The sequence below is a fragment of the Nelumbo nucifera genome, chromosome 1, assembly GCF_055504915.1.
Source record: "Nelumbo nucifera cultivar China Antique chromosome 1, China Antique-T2T, whole genome shotgun sequence".
Taxonomy (NCBI): Eukaryota; Viridiplantae; Streptophyta; class Magnoliopsida; order Proteales; family Nelumbonaceae; genus Nelumbo; species Nelumbo nucifera.
The window spans coordinates 76,370,895-76,385,838 of NC_142649.1; the positions used below are offsets into that span (position 1 = coordinate 76,370,895).

General features: G+C 37.2%; 2 protein-coding genes across 3 annotated transcripts; one reads left to right on the forward strand and one right to left on the reverse strand.

Annotated features, from left to right (window-relative positions):
- Window positions 1-252: 252 nt before the first annotated feature.
- LOC104605739 (G-type lectin S-receptor-like serine/threonine-protein kinase At1g11300) lies at window positions 253-6,601 on the forward strand. Its single transcript, XM_010270626.3, has 7 exons — window positions 253-1,720; window positions 2,117-2,221; window positions 4,535-4,734; window positions 4,831-5,041; window positions 5,245-5,482; window positions 5,606-5,756; window positions 5,867-6,601. The coding sequence occupies exons 1-7, from the start codon at window positions 376-378 to the stop codon at window positions 6,173-6,175; spliced, it is 2,559 nt and encodes an 852-aa protein (XP_010268928.1). The 5' UTR covers window positions 253-375; the 3' UTR covers window positions 6,176-6,601.
- A 1,573-nt stretch (window positions 6,602-8,174) lies between these two features.
- LOC104605738 (G-type lectin S-receptor-like serine/threonine-protein kinase At1g11300) lies at window positions 8,175-13,988 on the reverse strand. Of its 2 annotated transcripts, XM_010270625.3 has the most exons (7): window positions 12,396-13,985; window positions 10,291-10,398; window positions 9,902-10,113; window positions 9,523-9,733; window positions 9,057-9,294; window positions 8,751-8,901; window positions 8,179-8,629 (listed from the first exon to the last, which is right to left on the reverse strand). In XM_010270625.3, the coding sequence occupies exons 1-7, from the start codon at window positions 13,708-13,710 to the stop codon at window positions 8,324-8,326; spliced, it is 2,541 nt and encodes an 846-aa protein (XP_010268927.1). In that variant the 5' UTR covers window positions 13,711-13,985; the 3' UTR covers window positions 8,179-8,323. The 2 variants fall into 2 exon arrangements, with proteins under 2 accessions (XP_088742472.1, XP_010268927.1); XM_088886346.1 differs by lacking the exon at window positions 10,291-10,398 and having other exon boundaries at window positions 8,175-8,629; window positions 12,396-13,988.
- Window positions 13,989-14,944: the final 956 nt, after the last annotated feature.

Sequence of the window (14,944 nt, forward strand, 5' to 3'; positions counted from 1 at the left end):
AGAACATGTAGTTGGATCAGAAAGAAGAAACATTTGCTGTCGGAACCAAAAAAAAAAAAGAAGAAAAAGGCATCTTTCCGAGGTGGACGTCAAAGCCTCGTGGCCCAGGTTCCACAGAATCTAAATAACATTAAAATGGGTTACGTGGCCGTGTTTTCTCCCTGTCGATGGTCTACATTCCTTCAACGAAGGTGGTAGGGAACTGAATTGGTCTGACGGTCAACCTCCTAGCTAGGTCGAAAATAAAAAGGTCAAGGTAAGAATTGGACGGCAGTTCCTTTGTCAGATACTATACTATATTCAGTTTAATTTTCAGTTTTCATTTCTCGATCAGTTTCTAGTTCATTATCATCATCTTCAATAGAAGCACCATTAATGGACGGAACTATGGGTTTCGCCAAGTTTAATAGTTGCTGTGGGTGTTTTGTGAGTTCTTTCCTCCTGGTTCTTTGGTTTTGTCTTCCTTCTATTCTATGTTTGTCCAATTCCAATATCATTACATCAACCCAAAACATTACAGACCCAGAAACCATGGTTTCCCCAAACAGCATATTCAAATTAGGCTTCTTCAGCCCCGAGAATTCGACGAACCGGTATGTCGGGATTTGGTATAACAACATGAGCGAACTTACAGTCGTATGGGTTGCTAACAGAGAAAAACCACTCACGGATTCGTCTGGAACCGTTATGATTGCCAACAATGGAAATCTAGTCGTCTTGGATGGACAGAAAACAGTTATCTGGTCGACAAGTGCTTCAAATATCTCACAAAATTCAAGTGCCCAGCTCTTGGATTCAGGGAATCTTGTCCTGCAACAAGGAATTTCAAATGATGGCAATAACACAGTAAGTGGAGGAATCTTATGGCAGAGCTTTCTTCACCCTTCTGATACATTCTTGCCCAACATGAAGCTAGGCACCAACGTGAAGACAGGCGAGAAACAACTGCTAACAGCATGGAAAGATCAGTCTAATCCCTCTATAGGCACCTTCTCTGCAGCTGTTGTCCCTCTCAACATTCCTCAGGTCTTCATCTGGAACGGTTCGTCGCCGTACTGGCGGAGTGGTCCATGGAATAATCGGATTTTTCTAGGGGTGCCCGACATGCAATCCGTTTACCTCGACGGATTCAATCTCGATTCTGATTCTAAAGTGGGGAGAGCGTACCTAAGTTTCTCTTTTGTCAGTGATCCTTTATTTGCGAGGTTTGTCATGGACCCCGAAGGGAAATTAGTAGAATATCGTTGGGATGAAGAGAACAACAACTGGTTTATAAAGTGGTCAGCCCCAAATACGGAGTGTGATATTTACGGGAACTGCGGGCCTTTCGGAAGCTGTAACGCATTAGATTCACCAATCTGTAGCTGTTCGGAGGGATTCACACCCAAGTCTACCGAGGAATGGGGCAAGGGAAATTGGTCCGGTGGGTGCGTGAGGAGGACTCAATTACAGTGTGAGAGAAGCAACAGCACCGGTGAAGTGGGGAAAGCAGATGGATTTTTGAAGGTGAACATGATGAAAGTTCCGGATTTTGCAGACTGGTCTGCTGCTGCTGATATAAAACAGTGTGAAGAGCAGTGTTTGAGCAACTGCTCTTGTACAGCTTATGCATTTGATATCAACATTGGATGTATGTATTGGAGTGGGAGTTTGATCGATATGCAGAAATTCTCTAGCGGCGGAGTGGACCTTTACATCCGTTTAGCTTATTCTGAATTCGGTACGAACATCCTTTCATTCCCCCTCTTTCGATTCCCTGTTTGTCGTCGTAGTTATTCTCGTTCTTGTCGTTCTTCTTTCTTCTTCTTCCGCCGCCGCCTCTTGGTGTGATGATCGACATCCTGTTATTATTTTTATTACTATTATTATTAAATGATAAAATATCTCTTATCCACGTCAGAGTTCGACACTTGCATATATATATATATATATATATATTTTTTTTTTTTTGGGGGGTAGAAAGCATGTAGTTTCTGACTCATTCAGTTGCAGAATACACCAAACCAATATTAATTTTATTTTGGTGGTTTGGTTATCAACTCATGCATTATCCACATGCCTGTCTGTCTTCTTTCTGATGGTATTTTTATTTCCTGTCTGTGTTCTTTAAGAGCAGGTAGAAAAGACTCCAAAGTGATTATCATAACAACAGTGGTCATTGGAACAGCTATCATAGGTGTGATAACCTACTTCTCATGGATGTGGACGGCTAAACTAAGAGGTAACGTGCTAATTAGATTTCATGGGTGAGGCTGGGCTTAGCTTAGCATATGGGCGTACATGGGATGTTATTTACTAGAATAGACTGACGGGGTTCAGCTAAATTGCTTAGTTTGACATACAGTCTAAGTGCAGGCCTGGATTTGGGCAACCAATCCTTCCGGCTATCTTTCTAGCAAAACATGTAATATTTTTGGGTTCATATCTGAAGCACCCCTCCACCTTTTTGTTTTTCTCTTAAACTTACCTACCTTGTTGGTACCTCTAAAGTCTAAACACTCTTGTGGTAGACAGTTTCCGTTAGATGCTCCCCCCTACTCAAACTTCATCCTTTCAACCAAAATTTTCTAAGGGAAATTTAGAGTTCAGTCGGGATTCTTATTAACTTTTTAGGTTTTATTTACCAACAACTCCACCAATGATTCTATATCCCTTTGAATTTTGTTTCATTCCCCACTGTACCCCCCCTCCCCCCCTCTTTCTTACAAACTATTCTCACCCATTGGATCAAATTAAATACGAGCCCAGATCAGTATCAATAAAATATGTTTTAACACCCTACCAACATTATCTGATACTGTACATCTCAAATATAATGGGTCCTACTTGTAGGTGGATCTAAATGTGTAGTGTCAAGAATTGGAACATGTTGTTTTATTGACAGAAAAACATGGATAAATAAACAAAATAAGAATAGTTGTATGGTATTAAAACTAATAATAGTGTACACTGTACATTTGTTAATCAAGGTTAGTTTTGTCATTAAAAAACAATGGCGCATGTGGATAGTTGACCACTTCTTGGGTGTTATTTTCGTGGTTCAGTAAAAGAAGATTTTGAGAATCATATCACCGCGTTTTGAAAATGAAATAACGGTTTTGAATCACACAGAACCACAACCTCTGTTTTGTTCATGGTTCATTTTTTCTGAGTCAACACATTGTCAGTTTTTTTGTATGACTTGCAATCCATCTACTGTCATTCAGCTTTGATCCTAGAATGTTTATATGTCATATGTTTCATGTGTATAAACACAGAATCCCTTGGTCATATCAGCCTTATTTTTCTTTTATGATATTCAAAAAAGTGGGGCTTTTGATAGTTTTGTTACCGTGGTTTGTTGGTTATATAAACAAGATAAATGTCTTCAAATAAAACATGAACACAGCCACGATACCCTCTTCCTGTATTATCATTAACTAATCTTTGTCAACTTCATGGATGAGACGTGTGTCCTAAATAAATGTGTTTGTCTGCCTAGGGTTATGGATGATATAAAAGTGGAAGCTTCAGATAATAACCCAATATTTATTTATTTTGCCTTTTTACAAATTATTAACTTTAAATTGCGAAAACGCAACAATAAATGAAAAGAAAGTGAAATAAAAGCAATTAAGGGTAAATTATAATGATCGTTATTGTATTATGGGGCCAGGGACAATTACCCTCTTAAACTTTTATTTGTGATAAAAATTTCCTTAAATTTTTATTCTTAATTATTGGGCCATTTGGCAAGTTTTTTTAAAAGATATTCTCAAAGTTCTGACAGTTAAAAGTTATAGTGATCTTTTGCATCAAGATCTTGATAGACTTAAAACCATTTGGTTAAAGCATGTTTTCTGTGTGAAGACAAGTTGAAAAAACTGAAAAATTCCATTTGAATCTTCTCAAAAATAGCCCAAAATAGGTTTTACACATCGACACACTATCTTTTGGCGGCTAGATCTCTTCTGAACCAAATGAAAAATGATGACAATGCGATCTGCCAGGCTTCTAAATAACCGACAAACCAGATGAAAAGATGTGCCAAATGGGCTTAGAGCAATCAAGAGGACTTTAATATGGTATTTAGAAAACTAATCAAATTCAAATAAATAAAAAAATGGTCTCTACTTGTCACTGACCCCATAATGGATAATTGTGTGAAAATTCAATGGATAATTGTCACTGACCCCATAATGGCGGGGGGGGGGGGGGGGGGGGGGGGGTTATATTGCAAACGAAAGTTCAAGGGGTAATTTTCATTGACCCCATATATAGTAGGGGGTCTTTACCCTAATAGTATACAATATAATAATAAGTAGATGTCCTATCATGGCCTCTACTTGTCTGTATTACTGGATAAACCCCCAGCTTGAACATAGCATGGACTCAAAGCTGGTCTGGACCTGGCGAGACCATGGCATTAGAAATTTAAAATATAGGCCCAACCTGCATGCGAGCAACTCCAAGGACATTGTTCTGAAAACTTACTACCCAAACCAAGAATCAAGGGAATAAGAAATAAGAATTTGATACTAAAATCTTGGAACAGGGCGAAAGAAAATGAAGAAAAACATGGATTTAGGGGAGGTATCTACAGATCTATCCGATGTTGGCATGCTTGAAGACGGCATAATGACAAGTAAAAGAAGGGAACTACCAGCATTTGAACTGGAGGACTTGGCAAAGGCAACAAACTACTTTGATACAGCAAACAAGCTTGGTGAAGGCGGCTTTGGTATAGTGTATAAGGTAAGATTAAACCATGGCCATTCATCTCCTTTCGCCTTAATATTTACTAATTATTAAGATGGAGAATTTAGTAAGCTATTGATTATTGATCACCAGGGAACATTGTTGGACGGGCAAGAAATAGCTGTAAAAAAGCTTTCGAAAAGCTCTGGACAAGGCGTAGAAGAGTTCAAGAATGAGGTTATGGTGATATCACAACTGCAGCATAGGAATCTTGTCAGGCTCCTTGGTTGTTGTATTCATGGGGAGGAAAAGATGCTCATCTACGAATACATGGCCAACAAAAGCCTTGATGCTATTCTTTTCGGTAAGATTTCCATTTTAAACAGTTTATTACAGACTTTTTGTTTTCTTATAGAGCTATTTATGTTATTCACACGCTTTCATTAATTTGGACATACATAACACGTACGGCATGAAGAATTTGACACAACTACATTACATTTTTTTTTTTATTTATTTATTTTAGAAAGGTTTCCTATGCTTTAATTAATTTATATTAATTTTCAGATCCAACCAAGCGTACACTTCTAGACTGGAAGAAACGTTTCCATATCATTGAAGGGATTGGCAGAGGGCTTCTTTATCTTCACAGGGATTCTAGATTAAAAATTATTCACAGAGATCTGAAGGCAAGTAACGTTTTATTGGACGAAGAGCTGAACCCCAAAATCTCAGATTTTGGCATGGCAAGGATATTTGGAGGTAGTCAAGACGAAGCGAATACGAAAAGGGTAGTTGGGACATAGTAAGTACTAACTGGTTCTTTTGCTGGAACTGGTTATTTTGATTCTATCATGAATTTGCATTATCTCTATATCTTTAATTAGTTGCTTTAAATTCATTAAGCATTTGGATTATTGAAATGCAGTGGCTATATGTCTCCTGAGTATGCAATGGAAGGGAGATTTTCTGAAAAATCTGATGTGTTTAGCTTTGGAATATTGCTACTGGAGATTGTAAGCGGGAGAAAGAATAATAGCTTTTTCCAAGAGGAGGCTCCTTCAAACCTTTTGGGACATGTAAGATTACGTGTTTCCGTTGCTTAAGTATTAATCATGCATGGAGCTTCTTCCTTAATTTCTTTTGTATTGGTGGATTCCCATAAGTCATAACTTGTATGTTTTTTCAGGTATGGAAATTATGGAGTGAAGGCACTATCTTGGAGATGATCGATCCAGCCTTACTTGAACCGTCCATTCAGGTAGAAGTTATGACATGTATCCATGTAGGACTGTTATGTGTTCAAGAATTTGCCAAAGACAGACCAACCATGTCTAGCGTAATGTCCATGCTCAGTTGTGAAATTGCAACTCTCCCTACTCCAAAGCAACCTGGGTTTATACAAAGGCAGATTACATCTGATACAGAGTCCTCTTCAAGGAACCACAACATTTTCTCTGTAAATGATGTTTCTATAACAATATGCCAAGCCAGATAGGCATTATGGGTATCAGTATATATTCATTAAATTTTGCCCATTTCTTCTCTGTTGTTTGATTTCTTCCCTTTCTGAGTACTGACATGCAGCTAGCTCTACCACTTGGCATAGGCCGGAATCGATGTATGGCCAGCCCAAGCCTGGATTGTGATTATGCAATTTGTGCCAAGGCTGGACCCAGCCAGGGCCTGTTTAGGGTCATTCTGGTCCAACAGGCCTATGGGATCCTGAACATGGTTTACTAACATTTTTGTAGGTCTAAATTGTTATGGTCATATATTTTAGGATATTATATTTATGGACTGCATATTTAAATGTAAAAGTAAGATGTTGTCTATGAAAGAAAAAAAAAAAAATGTAAACTGAGAGACTCAAATTCAAGTGAATGAGGAAAACTCCAAGAGTAGGTAGCAACTAGCAGATGCCATTTTGCAACAATACAATTACATGTATATAATTTTAAAGTTGCATGCATAACGCCATATGCACATACTCAAATTTGGGTTGACTGGATTTTGAGATTCCTCGTTTAGGCCCAACCTATTCTTTGTGGGCTTACAGAAGGCCCAGATCAGTCCAAGACTTTACTTAAAAAACCGCGTCCAATTTCCTTGAACCCATTTATGTAAATCCAAATTGAATCTAAATAGATACAAAAAATGCTAATCTTGAGAATTTGAACCTTCCAAAAGGTCCACACTATTTGTCCTATAAATCATATCGACTCTGAGAGTCTGAGGTGCCTTAAAGACTTCACTCCAAATTTTTATCTAGAATGGGATAGAAATCCCAAAGAAACAAAAACGAAAATTAACATTCGAATAGATAGAATACAGAAAATGAGAAATACTTCCATCTTTTTTATCTAGAATGTATAACAAGCCTCTAAAATAGGGTTTGACTGTCAAAATTCTGTTCCCAATAAACATATATTTCTCCTAAAATTTTTAGAAACTATATATTATATGCATGAATTAGAAACTAGAGTTTTAGACTGTCAAATGAAAATTTCTTGAAATATATTTCATTAAATGCTACCAGGAAATCCAAACACAAAGCACTGAATGCAGGGTCAAAGCAGGGTCCTTTTAAGGCCAAGTTTGAAAGCAAGGTTTTTAAAAGCGGACCGGACAGGGAACCATTCTGGGTCTGGTTCTTGGGTTGAATGGTCCAATCGCCCGGTCCAAACAGATGGCCTGCTCTGACAAAAAAATTAAAAATTAAAAAAAAAAACAAAAAATGACCAAAAACTGTTCCCGGGTCAAATGGTTTGACAGTTTGACCACCCAGTCAGGTGACCGGTTTTTCCAGTCTGGTCTGATTTTGAAAACATTGTTTGAAAGTACTTATTTGAAAAATAAGTGCTTATTCTTACGAGCATTTGGTGAAAAGGCACTTATTTTAAATAGGGTGGTATATGTATTTTTAAAATGATATGGTGGGTCAAGATAGGCTAGAAAGGAAATAAGTACTTAAAAATAAGCTTAAATTTTGGACTTCTCAAATAAGTGCTTATTTTTGTTTTAGACTTATTTTTCAAATACAAATAAGTTCTTATCGGTATAGTCCCAGTCTAAAATAAGTGCTTATTCAAATAATCACTTATTTTTAAACACTCCCAAACTTGACCTAAAACACAATTTCTCTTACGCTCTGCTGAGTTTTGAATGTTTTGCAAGGCTAAAATGGAACATTGGTTTTGATATTCCAGATCTGCTGGTTACTATTCATTCTTCTCGCAGAGCACTCCTCACAGCAACCTCACAGAGCCACATCTCCCATAGTTGTGTTTTATTAATGAGATATTTCCAATGCACGGTAGGCTGTGGTGTGAGGGGCAAATCCCGATTCACTATTGGTGGGATCCAGCAACTCAATAGGAATGCAACTTTAATTTGAGTGTGTATGTAAAAACCGTGTTTGTATTTATGCTTTAATCTATACTTGCACAATTGAAGGTGAATTCCTATTAGAAGTCCGAAATCCTAGCCATAATATGTCCAGAATAATCCGTCCTGTGCACATTTTTAAACTAAACAAAATTGAAACTGATGTGGATTAATTGGATGATTATTATCCTTGATAAGTAATACAATCTCATCATTTACAATGAAAATAATGAGGAACAAAATTATGTACACTGACATGTTATCGACCATTAAGGGTGGTAATGGTTACATTTGTAGAGCATATATATTGGTTATCTTGACAAGGATCCTTGTCAAGGAGGATTTGCCTTTCAGTAAATGCAGGGTGCTTTGGAGTGGGAAGAATTGCAATTTCACTACTGAGCATGGAAACTACAGTAGACATTGTAGGTCTGTCCTTTGGGAATTCTTGCACACATAGTAGTCCCACATGGATGCATCTCAGAATTTCTGGTTGAATACATGGTTCACATAGTGTTGGCTCAATGAAGTCTTCCAGCTTGTTTTCATTCCATAGCTTCCATGTCTGCAAGCAATTAACAGAAGTCACAAAAGAACTTTTGTCACCATATTATATATATCATTAATTTAATGATATGGAAACCCATATATAATATGTTGGGTTAGAATGATTTATGCAAACTTACATGATCCAACAAGCTTACATATTCCTGATGATGGAAAAAACTCGTGTTCCTTTTCCCACTCACAATCTCTAGTAACAGTACTCCAAAGCTGAAGACATCAGATTTTTCTGAGAAATTCCCTTGCATGACATATTCAGGGGACATATATCCACTGCAATTCATTGTATTAAACAAGATGTTCAGATGTGAATATTAAACTTGAAGGATTGAGGTTTATATTCTCTAAGAATAACAAAACTCTTATACACAATTGTGGATTCAAAGTTGGAAATGCAATTAGTAGAAAGAATTAAAGTAGTAGCTTACTATGTGCCAACCACCCTTCTAGTCCTTTCTTCTTCTTGAGTTCCTCCTAATATCCTTGCCATGCCAAAGTCTGAAATTTTGGGATTTAACTCTTCATCCAATAAAATGTTGCTCGCCTTGAGGTCTCTATGAATGATTTTTAACCTGGAATCCCTGTGAAGATAAAGAAGTCCACGGCCAATCCCTTCTATGATATGGAAGCGTTTTCTCCAGTCAAGGAGTGCCCTTTTGGTTGCATCTGATGTAGAAGGATATATAAAACAAATTAATTGGACAATCGATGGGCCAATATATATGAGAATTTACTAAGTATTACTATAAGAATAATGATCTCATTTTTAGTTAATTAATAGATTAACATGCTAGAAATTTTGCAGATAGGGACAAATGTAAAACCACTTTATGACTAAAAACTCATTTATTTTTGGTCTACATATGGTAAATGAAAGTATTATCCATATCTTACCAAACAGAAAGGCATCCAGGCTTCTGTTGGACATGAATTCATAGATCAACATTTTTTCACCTCCTTCAATGCAGCAACCAAGCAGTTTGACAAGATTTCTGTGCTGGAGACTAGAAATCACCATAACCTCATTCTTAAATTCTTCTAAGCCTTGTTCTGAGCTCTTTGAAAGTCTTTTAACAGCTATGTGTTGTCCACCCTGTAACTTGCCCTACAAACAACCAATGATATATAACTCAATTACAATTATGCTTTATTTGCTTTATCAGAAAATAAGAGAGAAGCAGAGATGCTGAGGGAAAATATTTAAACAGAGAAGGAGCAGTGAGACTGATTCTTTAACCATGAAGTCTGTGATAATTAAGAAATAAACAAATACCTTGTAGACAAGACCAAAACCACCTTTGCCAAGTTTATTTACACTATCAAAGTTGTCTGTTGCTTTAGCCAAGTCCTCAAATTTGAATAACGTTAGCTCCGAGCTTTTCCTATGCTTTATTCTGTCTCTAAGTACGTCTGCACCTAATACCTCTCCAGAAGATTTACTCACATCACTTAATAGCATCTTTGATGATCTTCCATTCTTGCATCCTAATTCAGGAGTCATAAGCCGCTAGTCAGGACGACTGGAGTTCACAAAGCTTTGATCGATGCAGTGTATTTGACAGCAAAACGATAGCACCGGATGACTACAAGCATTTATTTGATAATAATAAAAAAAAAAAAAATAGAAAAATAAGTGGTGTTCCGAAGGAAAGATGCCATTACCCTTTCGTTTAACTCTCCAACAATAAGCAACGTAGGCTAAAACAGCCACTGTTAGTGTTCCAATAATCACTGTACCTATGATGATCGTTTTCACGTTCCTCCCTTTAGCTACATTTGAAAAGAATAATTCTAGTTAATATTTAACCAAGTGCTATAAATGAGAAATCTACATACAGGTGGGGATGCAACATGGTCAGACTCACTGGAAAATTATCAAGGGTCCATTTGGTTTGCAGTCAGAATCAGAATTGGAATCAAAATTGAAATCCTTCGGAATTAGGATCAGAATTGTGTGTTCCCATAGCCTGTTTGGTTCATACCGAAATGGGAATGAGAATTGAAAACAGTAGAAATGGAATTTTGTTCCCAAAGAAGAAGCAGGAAATGGCTATTCCCTCAAATGGGAGAATGCAGTAATAGAACCGACTTCGAAGAGTCGATTTTTTTACTTATATTTTGGGCTTTTTGGCTCATATGAAAGCTCTCCCAAATGAAAGCTCTCCCAAATGAAAGCTCTCCCAAATGGGAGAATGCAGTAATAGACCACTATATGAAAGCTCTCCCAAATGAGCACTTTACTAACTGATGGATTACTCGGTACGCACTTTGGAATTAATACCTCTGCAAACAGGGCTGGGGGTTAAGGGTATGGGATGCGTTGCCCCATTATGCTACTTGTTTAGCCCAATTAACCTTTAAACAAAAAAGAAAAACTCTATAATTTCCTCTCTAATTAACAAGTAACATGTCACTCTTCCGATTTATAACTGGTTACTTTGCATTCTTTTAGTTGCCAATCCTGTTCTTAAAACTCAGGGCAACACAGCTAGGATTAATTCAGAAAGCTATCCATCTATCTATACAAAGAAGGTAAGAGTTCCGGACTCTCATGATGATGGTTGATGTTAGCTGAATCGAATGGCTTATTATTATTTTGTCTTTACATGGATAAAGTAATCATGTAATAAAACATTTTGGTACAGATCTTAACAAAAAAATCAGCCATTAAGGTTCTTAGAAACCTAGCTACTTAATGATTTATTTGCAAAAATTATTTAAGTCATTCAGTTCACCGATTTCAGCTCCTACCAAATGGCTGTTGAGACTCTCGGACAAGAATTCTTGACTGGCATATTAGAATTTGTTGACTCTCTTTTATTCTTCTTTTTCAAGTTTTTGTTTTCAGAGTCGAACAAATTCTTTTGGCAAGGAACAATGCCTGAATTACTTGGCTGAACTGAATACCTTAGACACATGGCCACACACCTATAAAAAAATCCACTTCAAAAAATGTGACATCCAATTAATTTCTTAATTCAAATAAAAGATTCATTATAATGACTTTTAAATTATAAATTAAATCTCTTTAAATCAAATAAAGAATTCAAATTAAATATACTTACTAGATAAATAGTAGTCTTCAACAAAATGATATTATTACAAAGAAAAAAAAAAACAAAAGCAGATGATATAGAGATGTAATTGCCCCATACGTAGTATGGGGTCATTCTCTAGTTAAATCTACAAAACGGGGTATCTGATTTGCAACCCAATGCTGAACTCCCACAGCTAGGATTGGCACTTCTTTCTAATGCAAAATTTGCACTTTTTGTCTCATTTGCATTCATTGGCAATACATTTTGCATCTAAAAAACTGATTCAATATTTTTACCAAATTCTCCCCTTAATTCTCTCTCGTATAAAGTGGGGATCACCTCATTTGGCTTCCTACCTTATTCTTCCCAAACAAACAAACGTTCCTCTGCCTCCATTCTCTTTCATATAAAGTGGGGAATGCATCATTTTACTTCTCACAAATAAACAAGATAAAATAAAATCTGAAGAACAAATAAATCAGAATTTGCTAAATGCAAACAGGCCAGAATTCACAAGAAAATAAAAGGGGTTGGATGGGGCAAACACGAAAAAGAATTAAACAGACAGAAAGTAAAGAAAAAAGGACCATAGGACGATGCAAAAGGTGCAGAATTAAAAGGGCAAGGTGCACAGTCAACCCATAACACATTGAATCATAATGAAATTATATTCGTTCACAATCATATAAACTTTGTTCTGCAAAATATAGAAAGGGGAAAGGTCCTTACCAATTTCTGAATGTGCTAAGCGGATGTAAAGATCTATACCACCCGCAGAGAACTTCTGTATATCAATTAAGCTTCCATTCCAAGACATACATCCAATGCCGCTATCAAATGCAAAAGCTACACAGGAACAATTCTTCAAGCATTGCTCTTCACATGCCTTGACGTCAATGGCAGCTGACCAGATTGCAAAATCTGGCACTTTCATCCTTTCCCTCCTGAGAAACCCATCTGCTTTCCCTTCTTCACCAGCAGTGTTGTTTCTCTCACACAGCAGTGAAGTTCTCCTTATACACCCACTTGACCAATTTCTCATACTCCATTCTTCTGGAGACTTTGGTGTAAATCCTTCCAGGCAAGTACATATTGGCGAGCTCGATGCATCACAGCTTCCAAACGGTCCACATTTTCCATAAGTGTCACACTCTGTTTTTTGGATCGCCCAGCTAACCCATTCATTCTTCCCTTCATCCCACTGCCTTTCTACTAACAGTCCATCAGAATCCAATTTGAACATTATAAAATAAGACTCGTCGATATCAGCCACATTCCTCATCACATATACAGTTCCTTCCGTATCATCTCGAACTAGATTTAATCCACTGATATAAATGGAGGACATTGCAGGGATCCCTATAAAGATACGATTGTTCCATGGACCACTGACCCAGTAGGGCAGAGAGCCTTTCAGGATAGCCACTTGAGGTATACCCGTAGCAATAACGCCAAGTGAGAAGTTTCCAGGGGAAGGATCAGAATCGCTTTTGCGTGATGTTAGCGTTCGTTTATCACCGGTTCTCAGGTTGACACCAATCTTCATTGTTGTCAAGAACGAGTCTAATGGATGTTCGAAACTCTCCCATAAAATCCCGTTGTTCGTGTTGCCATTACCAGAAGAACTAGCTGCTCGCAACACTAAATTGCCATAATCTGAGAGTTGGGCACTTGTGTTGGCATTTGCAATATTTGAAACATTCGTTGACCACAAAACGTGTCTTGATCCGTCTCTAACCACAAGATTTCCATCATCCGCTATCATCAGAACTCCAGAAGCATTTACTGTTGGATTTTCTCTATTTGCCACCCATACAATTGTTTGTCCTGGAATTGTGTTATACCAAATCCCAACATAGCGACTTGTAGAATTACTGGGGCTGAAGAAGCCTAGTTTGAATTTTCCACCAGCTGAGATAATTGTTTCTGAGTTTCTGATGTATTGAGTGGGTGTAATGGTGTCTATGGCAATGCAACAGGAGGATAGATAGACGGAGATGATCAGGAAAAGAGATGTTAGATAATTCCCACAGCCGATCTTCATGGCGCCAACAATGATACTTTCTCCTGCCTGTTACCTGTTACTGAGAAAAGGTGGATAAAAACAGAGCACTTATGGTGGAAGACTCGAAGAAGTACATCGCCTGTTACCGAGAAAACCAAGGGAGAAGTACCGATCAGCCCAGCCCAAGTATGGGGAATGCATCCTAACCGTGAATTGATGTCAAATTCATGGAAGGCCGGAATTGTCAATATCGCCGGCGAAATTGACAATAGTTTTGACATAAAAAAAGTAGGGCCGACAAATTTGATTTTTGACTTCAATTCATTTGATTTGACCCATTCAATCCACCCATAACTTTAGCAGTTGAGAGAGAATTTTGGGTGCAACTAGCCCTCTCCCCCTATAAACCACATCCTACCCGTATGCATGCCACTGTTTCTAATGCTGCCCCAGTGCCTCACTATTTCGAACACTTTGAGTGCCTAATTTGTTCGACTTTGGCGATTTCTGAATCATCGTTTTCGTTTATGCTATGCTCCGCTAGAACTTTGTTTAAGAACCTAATCCTTTTTCTTTTCATGACCTCGGCATCACATTGGAACTTAATATCTCACACCTTTGATTTATTTGGTTCAGTTTCCTAATGGTTGACCCAACTTCATGTGTTGGATAGCGAGGCATTTGCAGTAATCCACTAAATGGATCAACACCATCGCCAATGCTGTTATCTCATACATAACACCATCGATCATAGTTATTTGTGCATTTCTAACACGAATCTCCATTTGATTTCAGCTCCGGTGTTGAATAATTCTGTCTTGGTACCCTATCGTGGTGTCACCGATCGCTGATTCAGTGTTCTCAGTAAAAATCATTATGGACGTGTATGTTGCAGATACAGGTGGCAATGAGTCGAGTTTTTTTATGAGAGCCGAGTTTGAACTTATTAGAATTTGGTTCGTAAGGCTTCTAAGCTGGTTCGAATATATATATATTAAAATTATAGAAAATAGTATATATAAAAAAATATTATAATTGTTAATTATTATAATTCTTAATTTTTTAAATATAAAATAAAAAATTTATATATAATTTTTATTTTTATAAAATATTTTTTTTAAAATATTTTTATAATAAAATATATAATAGAATATTTTTATAAAATATAAAACGAGTTGAGCCGAGCCAAGCTTGAGCCTTATAGAATAGTCTTGAGTCAAGCTCAAGCCTGGTACTATTTGACTCGGCTCGGCTTGAATCCATCCCTAGTTGT